Raw genomic sequence first — 18,669 nt, forward strand, 5'->3', positions numbered from 1 at the left:
AGTTAATGTTCGAGAATTAATTTTAGCAAGATTCAGCATCTTCAGGTACCACATAATTGTTTCTGTTATCTAATTTCTACTACAGATATCTGCTGTTGACACAGTCTGTGAAAATGGAAGGCAGTCATGCTCAGTCCTGCTGTAAACACGTTCGTGTATGGCTCACTGCATGCAGAATAAACAGATCAGTATCTCCTGCCAGTTCACACTGACCTAATGTTCCAATCTGATGTAAGTCCTGAAACTGTAAATTCATTAGATCCGCCGTGAAAGTATACCATATACAGCTCCTCTAATATTACGCATTCTGAGAAAAGTGATGTTCTTCATTTCATCTTGATCCTTACACTGTAGCTATTAAAACTCAAATATTTGACGTATGTAAGAGGATCCTTCCAAAACAGAAATGGCTTCGTATGTCAGGAGGTTTGATGAGCTATGATATCCGAGTGTATTAAGTTGTTTGAGTTCTTTACCAAGCTAATGGAACATATGATTCTGTTTATGAATAGATGAGATGATTGGTATACAGGTATGTTCAGAATGAAACAGCATCGAACGAGATGAAAGTGTTATGACTTGGAAAACAATCGTTGTGCACCAATATAGGGAAATGAATGACTTCAATTTCTTCCATTTTTAACTTGTTGCATAAAATGGTACAGATAAAGTATTCACTGGAGTAAGACATCAGGAAATATATTGTTACGTTTTATAATGTAGATCTGGATCTTCTGTTTTTTGGCTTCATGATCTTTGGTTCCTCAACACATCTGTAAACGAAATAAAATGATTTAGTTGGTGTAGCATGACTATGGTTAAAATGTTGCTATCACCTCTTCACTATATCTTCATTTTGCTTTGGTACTGTGAATGACTTGCCCAACTGTATAACAATAACATTAACATATATTAAACAAATAATTTAGAAAGTTTGTTTATTTGATATGTCGTAAGTTACTGATGTGAGGAAAACCCGTTGAAAATTTCTGTGTAGTAGCGAACAGACCAATCAAATAAACATAAGTATTACATGCTACCCAATTCTAAACTGTGTCTTAAGAGAGCAATTACATTTTTATTTCAGTAAGTAAAGAATGTAATTAAGTATTTTATGTTGCTTTTTTCCTTCATTCAAAAAATGCTGTACGTTTATTGACTGCTATACACTCATGGAAATGAAAATCCAGCTTTATTTAAATTTTTAGTACACTACAGATAGTAAAAAAGTTACATAAGAAATGTTGGTATTCTAAAACTATTATTTACTACGAATACACATGGCTGTAAGGTCCACCGTGGGAGTAATGTGAGATATCAGTTGCTGCCATCAACATTTTAACTGTGGGCAGCACTGTGGGTATGGCAAGTTGGGATTCGGTGTGTCCAATACACATCCAGCCGCAACACCTATACTACCACATCTGCAACAAAATAACAAATTTTGAAAGAGAATATAATAACCATGACTTAACTACATAAAATATATAAAGCAGTGAATGCTGTAGACCAGCAACTGGAGCTAGAAATGGCAGTGGTGAAGTCTTAAAAGTAAAAAAAAAATTAAAAGAAAATATTTTTAATTGTCTAGATCACGTACATTATAAAACAATAACGTGTGATGACAAGTATCAATTCACTAAGTAAGTATCTTCAGCTCTGAGAGCAAACTAAGAACGGAAAACTGCCTTAAGTTAAATTTTATAGACAAAACACGGAACTTATGACAATTTTTAAAGTGGTGAAGTAAATAAGAGTAAATGTACCACTCATGAAAAAATAAATGTCAGCTTGCAGCGTACTGTAAACCCTGCATCCTATATGTCGTTGGTTCTACTTAAGAGATTGAAAATGACCGTCAGATAAGCGTGGACTATATATAAATTAACAAAGTTACATCAAAAAGGTTGTCTAAAACGTGCCATGTCCATATGTGTGACACTTTCAATTTCAAACGGAATAACCAGCAACATAAAACCAACTATTTCAAAACCTTTAATAACAAGAGAAACAAACAAAAATTTGTTCTAATCTGACAATGACTACAAAGATAAAAAAACGGTAGTGTACAAAAAGCAACCCACCATGTCTAATTAGATTGCAGTCAATCAAAACTTTTGTCAAGTTTTTACAAATCTAACCAGATAATAATCTGAGGTAGCACGAGAATATGAGTACATACGTTACCCAAAAAGCTCAGTTCTGCCTGCTTTGCACTTAAAAATCTTTCTCACTGTGTGAAATTGCAAACAGTATTCCTGGCATGTGTAATGATAGCTGAACACCTTGAAAGTATCTTTAGGGACCTAGTGATTCTCATACTTGAGTGGCAACACATTTACTTCTAATAGTATTTATACTAAATACTGAGTGGATTTAGCACGAACTATGAAATGCACAAGCACAATACCAGAACTGGTAGCTTTATCCATTATTCTCGTTGGGGTGACTGTTATGGATGTGTTTTACCCTCCATATCAGTGTACTTGTATCATCAGCCAATGTCACTGGACTTGAAAAGTCATCCACTGTCTTTGAGAAACAAATCACAAGAATGTAGGTCAAGAACAGGAGTGCGCCAGGCATCATACTCTCTGAGGAAACCATTTAAGAGTATCGTCTTTCCGAAATTAGTTTTTCTTCTGGACCCTGTTTCTGTTCTGAAGCTACTACCCCATCAATACAAGGGAAACGTCTTCGATGCTGTACCATTTTAGACTTTTATGACGTTCGCAATTGAAGGGTTTGGTAGGATCATTGAAATGACAACAGGATATTTTTTATTCTTTAATTCAGCTTAGTTTCAAGACAATTGAGAGATATTTACAGTGAGACATATACCACCGACAAACTGCCTGCTGGCTTCTTTCTCGGGTTCTTCGGCGGACGTTAGTCACACGATTTTTCTGACGTTTGGCCAGTACGAGTGGCTGCCATTGTCAAAGTTTCACCCTCCATTGCTGGTGGTGGAATGGAACCGAACTCGCAGCCGCAAACTTTATGTACCTGGCGCGCCAACGTCCAAGGGCTTCTCCGCAGTCATTTCCAGTGCGGTTCTCCTCTTGCTGTCTGCGACGGTCGTTCGCTGCACCACGGGAATCCAGGACCCGTGTGCCTTGAGACTTTCTTCTTTGTTGTTGAAGCTGTACTTGTGTTTATGTATTTCTACAGCTTCTCTGAGCAACGGATGTGTTAGTTCTTCTCTACAGCCACAACTTCCTTGGCGGCGGATTTTACTACGTGGTCCTTATCACACAGCGCGTGTTCTGCCACAGCCAATTTCTCCACCTGACCCAACTTGCAATGCCGCTTATGATTTGTGATCCTGGTGTTAATTGATCGTCCAGTCATTCCGACATAAACTTATCCATATGTGCGTGGTATGCAGTATATTACCGACATTGCAAGTGGGTCCCTTTTCTCCTCTGCCGATCTGAGACACTCATCTTCATTGTCGGTTTGAAATAGTCTTTACGCCGTGTTTGCGCCATATACGGCCGATTCTGTCTGTCTTTCTTTTTCTAATTTGTCATTTCGCCGAGTATTTGGTTCTGTTGTACTTCTAATATAACTTGTGGAGTATCCATTGCTCCTCAGAACGCTTTCCAAGTGTTGTGTTTCGCGGCTGAAGTGCAGTGGCTCACATTTTCGTCTTGCTCGCGTTACGAACGTATTAATCATGCCATTTTTCTGGCTCGGTTATTGATTTGAAAGTTTGTGCAGGTATCTGTCTGTGTGTGTCGGTTTTCGGTGCACGCCGTGTCTCAGACTTTCACCATCCCTTGTGACCAGCACATCTAGAAATGGCAGTTCTTTGCCCTTTTCTACTTCCATGGTCAATTTTGATTTGGCATGGAGGCAGTTCAAATTTCTTAGGAAGTCAGCGAGCTGTTCTTCACCATGGCTCCACACGACGAAGGTATCATGGACGTATCTGTACCAGATCATAGGTTTACAAGGTACCAAATCCAGTGCCTATGCTTCGAAATGTTGCACAAGGAAATTGGCCACCACTGGACTAAGATGACTACTCATGGCGACGTCTTCCAAGTGTTTGTAGAAGTTAATATTCTACTTGAAATAGCTCGTGGTGAGACATGGATGAAAGAGCTTTACGATATCTTGCGGGAAAATGAACCGATGTGCTTCAGAGAGTCACTGAGCGGCACTTTCGTAAACAAAGAAACAACACCAAAGCTGACCAGCATGTCGTTTGGTGCAGGTTTGAATTCCTTCAGTTTCTCAATGAAATGTTGTGAGTCATTTATGCATGCGCCAGTATTCCCCACCTACTGCTGGAACAGAGAGGCCAAGTGTTCTGACGGTTTATACATCGGTGAGCCAGGAGCGCTAACAATCGGTTTTAGTGGAGCGCTATTCTTATGCATCTTAGGTAATCCACACAGCCGAGGTGGTTGGGCTTCTGTGTTGCCCAGGTTCCTCAGTATGTCCGCAGGCAGACAAGACACCTTGATTAACCGATTCGTATCCCTTGCGATACGCTGTGGAGGATTTATCCTTAGTTTTCGGCACGTCGTCGGATCTAATAGGTCCCGGATGTTCTGCTCATAATCTTCCGTCTTAATTACGACGGTGGCATTTTCCTTATCAGCAGGCAGTACCACATCCTCTTGTCGGCGTTAAGATCCTTGATAGCTTGTACCTCTTGTTTCTTCAGGTTCCAAGCCGGTGATTTTGCTCGGCGCAGTATTCTGGCTGTTTCAGTGCATATTTCCTCTGCTCTTTCACAAGGAAGGCCCCGAATGGCAGCTTCGGTTTTAGCAATGATGTCCTTGATAGGTACAGTTCTCGGGATGACAACGAAATTACCTCCTTTTCGAAGCACGGATACTTCCTCTTCGGTCAGTTGTCGTTCAGTGAGGTTGACCACTGTGCGTGACATGTTGGGAATCGCCTTGTCAGTCTGCTGCCGGCATCTTGCAAGTTTCTTCTTCTGCTGCTCAGTGCAACGCTCGAGTTCGTTCTGCATAGCCGCGCGGTATTAGCCGAACGGTCTTGGGCGCTGCAGTCATGGACTGTGTGGCTGGTCCCGGCGGAGGTTCGAGTCCTCCCTCGGGCATGGGTGTGTGTGTTTGTCCTTAGGATAATTTAGGTTAAGTAGTGTGTAAGCTTAGGGCCTGATGATATTAGCAGTTAAGTGCCATAAGATTTCACACACATTTGAAGATTTCGTTCTGCATGCTCCTGTGGGTGATGCTGTCGATTTTGTCCCAGTCGTCTCGATGCATGATGCTGCATAGTTGATAGAAAATGTCCAAAAGTTCCTGATCCGTTCTTGCCAAGTCTCTCCGTGTTGTATGAATTCGCTCACGAAGAAAAGCTCGTTCATTCTGTAGTAGATACGATGTGTTTGATCGGTAGTGAATAGGCGCTTAGGTTTGAAGAACTTCGGTGTAGCACCTTCATCCCGGCATCACGACAGAAAGGCGAGAGAGAGGACATCAATCGCGCTTCCTTCCTCCGTCGTTGGTCAAGGCGTCGGTACAATCTGCAAATTTCCTCCCCGTAGCGGCGAAATACAAAAATTGTTAAGGCTTCCATGGCCGCTTGTTGACAAACTGCCTGCTGGCTTTTGTCTCGGATTCTTCGGCCGACGTCGCAGGTAGCAAGAGAGCCGTACCGGAAATGACCGCGGAGAAGCTCTTGGACATTGGCGTGCCATGTACGGTATGGTTTGTGGCCTCGAGCTCGGCTCCAGTTAACCACCAGCAATGGAGGGTGAAACTTTGAAAATGCAAGCCACTTCTTCTTCTTCTTCTTCTTCTTCTTCTTTATCGTCGCCTTGTCCCACGTCACGTAGGGTCGGCGTTGCTCTTCTGGATCCTTCTTCTCCATAGTACTCTATCCGTTGCCTCTTCCTTCTTCCATCCTTTCTCCCTTAGGTCCCGGATATCTTATCCTTCCACCTCATCTTCGGTCTTCCTCTCCTTCTCGCTCCTTCAGTCTTTATATCTTCAACTCTGTTTCCGATATACTCTTCCCCTTTTCTCTGTAAGTGTCCGTACCACCTTAGTCTGCTCTCTTGTATGCCCTTCCTGCCGCCAACCCCCTTCCCTTGTTAGAGGGGCGGAGGCTTGTTAGTTTTGGTCCGCCCTGGGTATTTTATTTCCCCAGTACCCACCATATCTGGTGAGCGTTTCCCTATCCGCCACCCGGGGAGGCGCCCGATGGGAGACTAGCAAATCCACACGGGCTTGAAAATACCAACCACTCATGCTGGCGAAACTTGGGAAAAATCATCAGACCAACGTCGGCCGAAGAACCCGAGACAGAAGCTAGCAGGCAGTTTCTCAATAAGCGGCCACGAATGCCTTAACAGCTTTTACATTTAACACTATTAGTTTTTATTCTTATGAGCTAAACTGAACAACAGCGTGGTAATAGTTATACCAGGTAAGCAGGATGCTATTGAGATCTAAGGTCTCCCAAGCATGGAGTGCGCAATATGAGAAACAGCATAATAACTCCACGTGATATTTCATTTATGTTTTCCCTAAAACATTTCTGGCAAGTACTGCAGCAATTTGTTTAACAAGACCAATGCTGATACCTTTCCTCCCTTCCTCCTTTTGTAAAGTTACCCGTAAATTAGGCGAGCTAAACAACACCCCAGTACCGGTAAGAGATGAATTTGCTTGCACGCCTGAGCGCTGGTGGACAGCCCCAGGATCTCAAAGTGGCCGGCCGGTGTGGCCGAACGGTTCTAGGCGCTTCAGTCTGGAACCACGCGACGGCTACGGTCGCAGGTTCGAATCCTGCCTCGGGCATGGACATGTGTGCTGTCCTTAGGTTAGTTAGGTTTAAGTAGTTCTAAGTTCTAAGGGACTGATGACCTGAGATGTTCGGTCCCACAGTGCTCAGAGCGATTTGAACCATTTTTGATCTCAAAGTGCCGCAGCTGGTCGAGAGGCAGCCGCCATTGCTGGCGAGCACATGTGTGGTGGGCGCAAAGGCTTCTTCGGAAATGAGGAAAATCCCGTTTCGACAACGCATCGATCGCTTAGGGGGACCGGCTAATCTCACAGCAATGGTGGGCTGAGACAAATTGAATGATTTCCTCTTACAGCTCTTTGACAATCTACAATAACTCACAGTCAAATAGTAGTGAAAATCTTAATATATCTTCGATCTCAGAAAAAATGAGGCACATCCAATGACACAACAGTATTTCAATATCTTTAAAACTACAGAAACTAATGTTTCACAGCGAATAAACATTTTCACAATGAACTTCCGATCAACAATTTTAATCGCTTCATGCAATAACAACAAACGATATATTAGATGATATCATTGGACGGCAGCTATCATACCTGAAAGCCACTCACCTGTATCTATTTTGTATATGGACTTATGACGTCTTTTATAAGTTGTTTGTTACGCAAATGTTTGTCAGAACATTGTACCCTCCACATTACACAGCAAATGAGACAGCAAGAATACCTCACATTTTGTCGTACTTGCGAATTTATTTAATGAAATGTGTGTACTATTTTGCCAGTAACTTCATTTAAATCTTGATTGCAGTTAATATTAAAAGAACTGTGCTGATTTAAAAATGGCCAGTCCTGTGTGCAAGTCGACACCACAATTGAACAGAGATCCAAAAGGCACTTGTGTCAAGCACGCCTAACAGTACAGAAAGACAATCTGTTGTCATTTATTGTGAGCACCTTTTTACAAGAATAGTGGCTTATTTATTAATGGAGAAATCTTGACTTATAATTACTATAAATTATCTGAGTGTGACAGAATGTTTATAAAAGTCCTTAATTTAAATGTTGCTGTCATGCGTTAGTTTAGTCCGGGAAGTGGTCAGCTTGAATCAAAAGAGACTTCTGGCGTACCCCAATGTAGTGTTATAGGCCATTTGCTGTTCCTTTTCTATATAAACGATTTGGGAGACAAACTGAGCAGCCGTCTTAGGTTGTTCGCAGATGACGCTGTCGTTTATGGACAAGTAAAGTCATCAGAAGATCAAAGCAAATTGCAAAACGATTTAGAAAATATTTCTTTATGGTGTGAAAATTTGCAATTGACTCTAAATAGCCGGCCGGCGTGGCCGAGTTATTCTAGGCGCTTCAGTCTGGAATCGCGCGACCGCTACGTTTCGAATCCTGCCTCGGGCATGGCTGTGTTTGATTTCCTTAGGTTAGTTAGGTTTAAGTAGTTCTAAGTTCTAGGGGACTGATGACCTCAGATGTCCTATAGTGCTCAGAGCCATTTGAACCATTTTTTGATCCTAAATAACGAAAAGAGTGAGGTCATGCACATGAATGCTACAAGGAATCCGTTAAACTTCGGTTACACGATAAATCAGTCAAATGTAAAGGTCGTAAATTCAACTAAATACCTAGGAATGACAATTACGAACTTAAATTGAAAGGAACACATAGAAAATGTTGTGGGAAATGCTTACCTATGACTGCATTTTATTGGCAGAACACTCAGAAAATGTAACAGATCTACTAAAGAGACTGTCTACAGTACGCTTGTCCGTCCTGTTTGAGAATACTGCAGACTGGTGTGGTCCTTACCAGATAGAACTGACACAGTACATTGTAAAAGTTCAAAGAAGAGCAGCACTTTTTGTATTATCGCGAAGTAGGGGAGAAAGTGTCCCTGAAATGATACAGGATTTGGGATGGATATCATTGAAACACAGACGTTTTTCGTTGCGGAGGGATCTTCTCAAGAAATTCCAATCACCAACTTTCCCCTGTGAATGAGAAAATATTTTGTTGACGCCGACCTGCATAGGGAGAATCGATCACCATGATAAATTAAGGGAAATCAGAGCTCGCACGGTTAGATATAGATGTTCGTTCTTCCAGCTCGCTGTACGAGATTGGAATAACAGAGAATTGTGACGGTAGTTCGATAAACCGTCTGCCATTCAATTGAATGTAATTTGCGGAGTATCCTTGTAGATGTAGAAATCGAGTCTGTAGAACTTTTTTTTTTTGCTCATCAGTCTACTGACTGGTTTGATGCGGCCCACCACGAATTCCTTTCCTGTGCTAACCTCTTCATCTCAGAGTAGCACTTGCAACCTACGTCCTCAATTATTTGCATGACGTATTCCAATCTCTGTCTTCCTCTACAGTTTTTTGCCCTCTACAGCTCCCTCTAGTACCATGGAACTCATTCCCTCATGTCTTAGCAGATGTCCTATCATCCTGTCCCTTCTCCTTATCAGTGTTTTCCACATATTCTTTTCCTCTCCGATTCTGCGTAGAACCTCCTCATTCCTTACCTTATCAGTCCACCTAATTTTCAACATTCGTATATAGCACCACATCTCAAATGCTTCGATTCTCTTCTGTTCCGGTTTTCCCACAGTCCATGTTTCACTACCATACAATGCTGTACTCCAGACGTACATCCTCAGAAATTTCTTCCTCAAATTAAGGCCGGTATTTGATATTAGTAAACTTCTCTGGGCCAGAAATGCCTTTTTTGCCATAGCGAGTCTGCTTTTGGTGTCCTCCTTGCTCCGTCCGTCATTGGTTATTTTACTGCCTAGGTAGCAGAATTCCTTAACTTCATTGACTTCGTGACCATCAATCCTGATGTTAAGTTTCTCGTTGTTCTCATTTCTACTACTTCTTATTACCTTCGTCTTTCTCCGATTTACTCTCAAACCATACTGTGTACTCATTAGACTGTTCATTCCGTTCAGCAGATCACTTAATTCTTCTTCACTTTCACTCAGGATAGCAATGTCATCAGCGAATCGTATCATTGATATCCTTTCACCTTGTATTTTAATTCCACTCCTGAACCTTTCTTTTATGTCCATCATTGCTTCCTCGATGTACAGATTGAAGAGTAGTGGCGAAAGGCTACAGCCTTGTCTTACACCTTTCTTAATACGAGCACTTCGTTCTTGATCGTCCACTCTTATTATTCCCTCTTGGTTGTTATACATATTGTATATGACCCGTCTCTCCCTATAGCTTACCCCTACTTTTTTCAGAATCTCGAACAGCTTGCACCATTTTATATTGTCGAACGCTTTTTCCAGGTCGACAAATCCTATGAAAGTGTCTTGATTTTTCTTTAGCCTTGCTTCCATTATTAGCCGTAACGTCAGAATTGCCTCTCTCGTCCCTTTACTTTTCCTAAAGCCAAACTGATCGTCACCTAGCGCATTCTCAATTTTCTTTTCCATTCTTATGTATATTATTCTTGTAAGCAGCTTCGATGCATGAGCTGTTAAGCTGATTGTGCGATAATTCTTGCACTTGTCAGCTCTTGCCGTCTTCGGAATTGTGTGGATGATGCTTTTCCGAAAGTCAGATGGTATGTCGCCAGACACATATATTCTACACACCAACGTGAATAGTCTTTTGTTGCCACTTCCCCCCATGATTTTAGAAATTCTGATGGAATGTTATCTATACCTTCTGCCTTATTTGACCGTAAGTCCTCCAAAGCTCTTTTAAATTCCGATTCTAATACTGGATCCCCTATCTCTTCTAAATCGACTCCTCTTTCTTCTTCCATCACATCACACAAATCTTCACCCTCATAGTGGCTTTCAATGTATTCTTTCCACCTATCTGCTCTCTCCTCTGCATTTAACAGTGGAATTCCCGTTGCACTCTTAATGTTACCACCGTTGCTTTTAATGTCACCAAAGGTTGTTTTGACTATCCTGTATGCTGAGTCTGTCCTTCCGACAATCATGTCTTTTTCGATGTCTTCACATTTTTCCTGCAGCCATTTCGTTTCAGCTTCCCTGCACTTCCTATTTATTTCATTCCTCAGCGACTTGTATTTCTGTATTCCTGATTTTCCCGGAACATGTTTGTACTTCCTCCTTTCATCAATCAACTGAAGTATTTCTTCTGTTACCCATGGTTTCTTCGCAGCTACCTTCTTTGAACCTATGTTTTCCTTCGCAACTTCTGTGATGGCCCTTTTTAGAGATGTCCATTCCTCTTCAACTGTACTGCCTACTGCGCTATTCCTTATTGCTGTATCTATAGCGTTAGAGAACTTCAAACGTATCTCGTCATTCCTTAGTACTTCCGTATCCCACTTCTTTGCGCATTGATTCTTCCTGACTAATGTCTTGAACTTCAGCCTACTCTTCATCACTACTATATTGTGATCTGAGTCTGTATCTGCTACTGGGTACGCCCTACAATCCAGTATCTGATTTCGGAATCTCTGTCTGACGATGATGTAATGTAATTGAAATCTTCCCGTATCTCCCGGCCTTTTCCAAGTATACCTCCTCCTCTTGTGATTCTTGAACAGGGTATTCGCTATTACTAGCTGAAACTTGTTACAGAACTCAATTAGTCTTTCTCCTCTTTTATTCCTCGTCCCAAGCCCATGTTCTCCTGTAACCTTTTCTTCCACTCCTTCCCCTACAATTGCATTCCAGTCGCCCATGACTATTAGATTTTCGTCCCCCTTTACATACTGCATTACCGTTTCAATATCCTCATACACTTTCTCTATCTGTTCATCTTCAGCTTGCGACGTCGGCATGTATACCTGAACTATCGTTGTCGGTGTTGGTCTGATGTCGATTCTGATTAGAACAACCCGGTCACTGAACTGTTCACAGTAACACACCCTCTGCCCTACCTTCCTATTCATAACGAATCCTACACCTGTTATACCATTTTCTGCTGCTGTTGATATTACCCGATACTCATCTGACCAGAAATCCTTGTCTTCTTTCCACTTCACTTCACTGACCCCTACTATATCTAGATTGAGCCTTTGGATTTCCCTTTTCAGATTTTCTAGTTTCCCTACCACGTTCAAGCTTCTGACATTCCACGCCCCGACTCGTAGAACGTTATCCTTTCGTTGATTATTCAATCTTTTTCTCATGGTAACCTCCCCCTTGGCAGTCCCCTCCCGGAGATCCGAATGGGGGACTATTCCGGAATCTTTTGCCAATGGAGAGGTCTTCATGACACTTCTTCAATTACAGGCCACATGTCCTGTGGATACACGTTACGTGTCTTTAATGCAGTGGTTTCCATTGCCTTCTGCATCCTCATGTCGTTGATCATTGCTGATTCTTCCGCCTTTAGGGGCAATTTCCCACCCCTAGGACAAGAGAGTGCCCTGACCCTCTAGCCGCTCCTCCGCCCTCTTTGACAAGGCCGTTGGCGGAATGAGGCTGACTTCTTATGCCGGAAGTCTTCAGCCGCCAACGCTGATTATTTATCAAAATTTAGGCAGTGGCGGGGATGGAACCCGGGACCGAAGACGTTTTGATTATGAATCAAAGACGCTACCTCATTTTTTTTTACCAGGAACAGGGTAAATGAACAAAAGATCTTTATTGGTACAAAGTTAAATACAACAGAAATGCCATCCTTCCGGCGAAAATAACACAAGACAATTACACTCGTACAAGGCGAGCAATTTGTTTTTTATGAACAAGGTGTAGGGAAAGAAAAAAAAAAGAATAATAATATTGATGCAAGTTAAAAGGTGTGAAGCAATATACAGTGGAGTGAGGGGAAAACTAGTGCCGGCCGCGGTGGTCTAGCGGTTCAGGCGCTCAGTCCGGAACCGCGCGACTGCTACGGTCACAGGTTCGAATCCTGCCTCGGGCATGGATGTGTGTGATGTCCTTAGGTTAGTTAGGTTTAAGTAGTTCTAAGTTCTAGGGGACTGATGACCACAGATGTTAAGTCCCATAGTGCTCAGAGCCATTTGACCCATTTTGAAAAACTAGTGTTTTCTGGCGTAGTGCATAAAAGAAAGGAGGCGCGTGTCCATGCGCCTACTCCACTGTGGGTTACAATGTGGAAAGTAGCTTGGGGGGTCTCAGATGTCAGCAGGGGGGGCGGGCGTGTTGTCAGTGTGGGGCACCATCCAACTGAGCGGGGGTGACGTAAAGATCGCATGTAGGTAGTTGGCGAAGATGGCGCGGTAGCGCTGTCGGTGTTCGACTTCACTGTGGGCGGTTTGTAAGTACTGCCACAAATCAAGGCGAGATTTGTCGCCATCATTATACATGTAGGTGATCGTCCATCCCTTGACCCATACAATCGCATGATTTTTGGTGGCGGGGAAATAAGTATTCTGAGGATGGATAAAAGTCCGTGGGTCAATCGAGTCCGGCGGAATGCGGAGGTAACAGGCAACGAACTGTCGGGCCAGTTTGCAGATGTCACTGGTGGCAGCACAAGTCAGTTGATGGACGTCGTCATCCACGAGGTGGCAAATGGAACAAAGTGGAGAGTCCTCTAGTCCGATGGCGTGAAGACGATGATTTGTGGAGAATTTTTCATTTGCGACTTGGTACCATGTTGCCCGGACGTTGGAGGGAAGAGAAGGCTCGTGGATGTGACGCCAAACCGTGGGCCACCGCGTGGACGGATGTCTCAGTTCGATATTGTTGCTGGATATGGAACGAAGGAGTGGGGTGTAAAAATATTTAGGTCGAGGAGAACGCGTGGTCGGTAAGTGTGTGTGAGCATAACTGAAGTCGACGATGAAATCAGAAATGTGCGTCAGCTGGTGCGTGATGTGTCCGACTGGTACTGGTGGTGTTATGGTCGCGGGCACAAGAATTTCCAGCAAGCTGCGCGTAAGGGAGGTGCCCCCGTGCCACTGCTTGTGCGTGGTGGACATGTACAAGGACGCCGCGCGGAGTCGCACATTGACAAGGCCGTGGCTCGCGGGGGAAGGGTGAGCGTGTCGTAGCGGACCTTAAAGAGCGTACCGGCCGTAAGGAAGTATCCGAAGGCAGCCTGGAGGCTGCGGCCAATAGTTGATGGCAGCGGGAGGACCTGTGCAATGTGGACATGTTGATTGAGGTATTGGACACGTTGTAAAGAATCGAGTCGTCGGAGAAGATTTTGTCGCACCGTCGTGCGGATGGTTTGGAGTGCACGCCGAAAATTGATGGCAGCGGAGCGGCGCACGGTGGAGGTGAAAATGATACCAAGGTATCGTAGTTTTTGTACACACGGGAGAGGTGCTAAGTCGTCGTGTGAGAGGCCGCGTCCAATGGGCATCGCCGCGGATTTAGCCACATTCATGTTACTGCCCGCTGCAGTGCCGTACGTTGATATCAAATCAAGTACCGTGTGCGTTTCACTCCGTGAGCGGATCAAGAGGAGGAGGTCGTCCGCATACGCACGACTTCGAAAACTGTGCTGTCGCAAAGTGAGACCAGAAAGGTGGCGCGTCAGACTCCCGATGAGTGGCTCCAGACTCATGGCATAGAGTAGGGTCGAAAGTGGGCAGCCTTGCCGTACGGAACGCCGGATCGCCACTGGTCCCGCCACACGGCCGTTAACCTGAATCAGAGATTCGGCGGTGCCGTACAGGCGCCGGATCACGTCGATAAAGGCTGGTGGGAAACCTATGCGGTTCATCACTGAGAACAGAAAAAGATGCCGCACTTTGTCGAATGCGCTGTCAAAATCAATGGCAACCACTGTGGCGCGGAGTCTGCACGCCGCTGTCAGTGCAATTAAATCGCGACATTCTCCTGTGGCCGTGTGTATATTAACTGAGCCGCCCGGAGTTGTCTGTTCCGGGGATAGAACGCTAGGCAGGACCTTGCGGCATCGCGTTGCCAGTAGGCGTGTAAAAATTTTACAGTCTGCGTTAAGCAGAGTCATGGGACGGTAATGTGCAGTCGTCACACCTGGTGTCGGTTTGTGGATGGGTATAATAATTCCCGTGACGAAGGACGGCGGTACGGCGTCAGCAGTTCATGAAACGTCGTTGTCCACCGTGACGCCATTAGTGTGAAGAAAGCGCGATAAAATTCTATCGGCAATCCGTCGACACCAGGTGACTTATTCAGAGCACCTTTTTTGATTGGTTGGTTGGTTGGTTGTTTTGGGGAAGGAGACCAGACAGCGAGGTCATCGGTCTCATCGGTTTAGGGAAGGACGGGGAAGGAAGTCGGCCGTGCCCTTTGAGAGGAACCATCCCGGCATTTGCCTGGAGCGATTTAGGGAAATCACGGAAAACCTAAATCAGGATGGCCGGACGTGGGATTGAACCGTCGTCCTCCCGAATGCGAGTCCAGTGTCTAACCACTGCGCCACCTCGGTTTTTTTTTGATTGCATCGTGGATTTCGTCACGCGTAATGGGCTCCATCAGCTCGTCCGCTTCGTAGCTGGTGAGGCTGCGAGTTACGTGTGGTAACACAGACTCCTCTGCGTGGTTGTTGGTAGTCTCCTCCTGGTACATTGTGCGGTAGTGGTCGACAAAGGCACTGACGATTTCGGCCTGGCAAGTGACGTGCTGGCCGCGACAGGTGGTGATCTCGGTGATGAGTTGTTGTCGTCGATGTTTCCTATCGGGGGCAATATGATGCATGGTCGGATGTTCTTGTTCCGCCGAATCTTGACATCGGGTTCGCACCATAGCCCCCTGCAGTCTACGGCGTGTCAAAGTTACAATTTGCGCCTTAATCCTGCTGCGTTCCATCTGGGTGTCGGGGGTGGGCGGTTGGGCGTCCAGGTCGCGGAGAACGGCGTAGAAATAGTCGGTAGTGTGCCGGCGCCACATAGCAACTTCCTTTCCATACTGAATCAAAGTACGTCGAATGGCAGGTTTGGCACATTCCAGCCACCAGGTCAAGGTCGTGCGGTATTTAGGTAAGCGACGTTCACAGGTGGCCCATGTCTCGGTAACACGTTGAAGACATTCGGGATCATGAAGATGGGAGGAGTTTAGCTTCCACGGTGCACGACTACGCCAGATCACTTGCTTGGGGAAGAGAATATTGCAGATGTAGGCACAGTGGTCCGAAAAGGCCAGGGGCCAAAGTTCTGCACCTGGGACTGCAGGTGTGAGTTCCCGAGAGACGTAAATTCTATCAAGGCGGCTCGCGGAGTGACTCGTCTGGTAAGTTTGTCCAGGCGCGTCGCCGTGCTGAACTTCCCAAGTGTCGCGGAGCAACAGATCTCGGACGACAAGACGCAGTTCTTGACAGGTGTTGTAGTGGGGCACTTGATCTTTGGGGTGCAAGACACAATTAAAATCACCCCCAAGCAAGTAATGGTCGCAGCGTCCAAGAAACAAAGGAGCGATTTCCTCTGAATAGAAGAGTGCCCTGTCGCGTCTGCGGGTGGAGCCTGACGGAGCGTAAATGTTGACGACACGCGTCCCCATGACGGTGACGGCCATGCCTCTGGCAGATGGAAGGTACGTGAGATCGGTCACTGGAATGCCTTCTCTGGCGTACATAGCTACGCCGCGTCCCAGGTGGTCACCAGGAGAAGGATAAGTGTTATATCCCGCGACGTCTGGAAGTGTGGCCAAGTGTACTTCCTGTAGCAGTGCGATATCGACGTCTGACGCCCATATTATCTCTCGCAGCAGTTGAAGTTTCACGGGTGAGCTAATGGTGTTAGTGCTGATCGTCGCTATTCGGTAGGTTTGGAGCCGTACCCCGCCGTGGATGGGTACTCCACCGGCGGAGGATGAAGAGGGGCGAGGCAACGGCGAGTCGTGCCGTACGCGGCCTGACGGCGTTATCAGCGGCGTAACGATGCTTCCGTCTGGGGTAACTCTGTCCCCAGCGTGTGGTCCGGCTCCTCATCGACGTCCTCACTCCACACCATTGAAGGCGTTGTCGTTGTGATGGTCGTACGTTCCACTTCGGTCGTAGGGGCGGAGGGCGTCTCGGCGGCAGTCGCATCGGTGGAGTCCATTGGTTCAGGAGCACCTGAGCGAGCCAGTAGAGTAGGCATCGACACATCCACAGTCGGCGTCATGTTGTCGTCATTCGTATCGTCGTGTAGGTTCTCCGAGGCCTCTTCGGGTCGGACGGCCTCTGGAGCATCAGGGGGAGGTGATCCGTCCCGTCCCGAGACCGTACGGCGCCTCCTCTTGCGCCTCTTAGGTGAACGTTGTTTGCGGGTTCGTCCCTCCGTGTCGGAAGACGGAAGGAAGTCGCGTCGCTCTGAGAGGAAGGCCGTCGCGGGAACGTCAAATGAAGGGGCGTCCATATGGTCGTGCGGGTGGGTGTCGGAAGTCGTCGCTGTTGGTAGTGGCGCCGGAGTAGCGTCAGGCTTTATGCGCGACGGGTCGGCCCCGGCGGTATCCGTAGCAGCTGGAAGGGTCAGCGGTACGTGGTCCGATGGGCGGCGGCCGGTGGGAGGAGAAGAGAGCGCCGATGCGTAGGGGAGCGGTAAAACCGTAGTCGGAGCCGGAGGTGCCACGGTAGCGGCTGGCAATTGGGTTATTCTTCGCTGAAGACACTCAGATCTGAGGTGGCCTTCTTTGCCGCACCCGGAACAGGTCTTGGGTTGGCCGTCGTATATGACAACCGCGCGGCACCCGCTAATTTGCAGGTATGATGGCACGTGGCGATGGAGGTCGATGGTGATCTGCCATACACCGTTAAGAACGGGGTACGTTTGGAATTGCGCCCAGCGTTCGGCAGTATGGCCATGTACAGTGCCATAGGGGCGGAAAGCCGCGATAACGTCTTCCGCCGGAAGCTCGAACGGGAGTTCGAAAACTCGTACGGTACGCATTCCTAAGCCGGCATGGTCGACAGTGACCGCTCCGACATTGCCGTCGGCGTGGCAAAAGCGTAATGCATGGTTGGTGTCAGGAAGTATTCTTTCACATACCGCGTCATTTCCGACTTTGACGTACACAGTACTGCTTAATATGGACAAATGGATGCCCAAGATGTCGGAAGCTGGGATCGTAGCAACGTCGCGTAGGAAGCGTTCCACTTCCAAGGCCTTTGGTCGTGCGTAGTCGTTGCAGAAGTTGAAACGTAAAGTTGATTTTCGAAAACGGTTGGCCGTGATTCTAATGCACGTAAGCGACACGTAAGTGACGGCCGCTGAAATGTAAACAACAGCGAGCGCGCGCGCTCCGCAGGCGGAAATAACAACACGTCCGCACTGCACGGCGGCGAAAGCCGGACTGACACCTAGACCACGCGTCTAGGCCAAATTAAGAACGATGTATTTCTGGTGGGGATGGCCTTCAGCCAGTGGCAAATCACATAGTAGCGGAATACTATGGGAGTCGATAGAAGACCGGGACTTCTCGAATGAAGAAGTCAAGGGAGAGATTCCGGACACTTTATGTTTTGAAGAAGACAGACCTGCCTGCGGTAACGTGCGTAATTAGATCAAGGAAGTGTTTGATTCTGGGTGGTGAGCGTCCACTATCATACTTGTGAAGAGACCTTATATTTCGGGTGGTCTGAATGTGCTCCCGACTAGGGCTCTAACTTCTGCTCGTATCACGAAACTGACCATAGACAGAGTATGAGTAACTATTCGTTGCTTTGCGTGTGTCAGTTTGTGAATCATCACGCTGAACTTTGAACTGTTTTGAGCTGATGAATGTTTCGTGTGTTGTGATAACGAAATGGACTTCGTTTTAGTGAATCTTTCATGACTATTTGCTTTGGGCATTTCGCTACCATCCTCGTATTGCCATCAACGCGGCTTTACTGCGTTTGATAAGTGTATTTCCTCTCTGCATTTCAACTATATATCGTAGGACCACTTCCCTTTTATTTGAGATGTCCTTTCTAGAATAAACATTGTTCAACATAATCAATTACAGACTTTAGAACAGAACCTTTGTTATTAAGTTATTCATTTAAATTTTATTTTGCATTTCTGTATATTTCATAAACTTTCAATTCTATCCAATGCATAGAT

The 18,669-nt window shown here is 45.8% G+C and overlaps 1 protein-coding gene across 1 annotated transcript in view; it reads right to left on the bottom strand.

Moving 5' to 3' along the window:
• Positions 1-1,175: 1,175 nt before the first annotated feature.
• LOC124619649 overlaps positions 1,176-18,669 on the bottom strand; it is a 64,020-nt gene continuing 46,526 nt past the window's right edge. The window contains exon 3 of the mRNA XM_047146179.1: positions 1,176-1,424. Within this exon, the coding sequence (XP_047002135.1) occupies positions 1,331-1,424 (94 nt within the window). The 3' untranslated portion in view covers positions 1,176-1,330. The remainder of the gene's footprint in view (positions 1,425-18,669) is intronic.

The sequence above is a fragment of the Schistocerca americana genome, chromosome 6, assembly GCF_021461395.2.
Source record: "Schistocerca americana isolate TAMUIC-IGC-003095 chromosome 6, iqSchAmer2.1, whole genome shotgun sequence".
Taxonomy (NCBI): domain Eukaryota; kingdom Metazoa; phylum Arthropoda; class Insecta; order Orthoptera; family Acrididae; genus Schistocerca; species Schistocerca americana.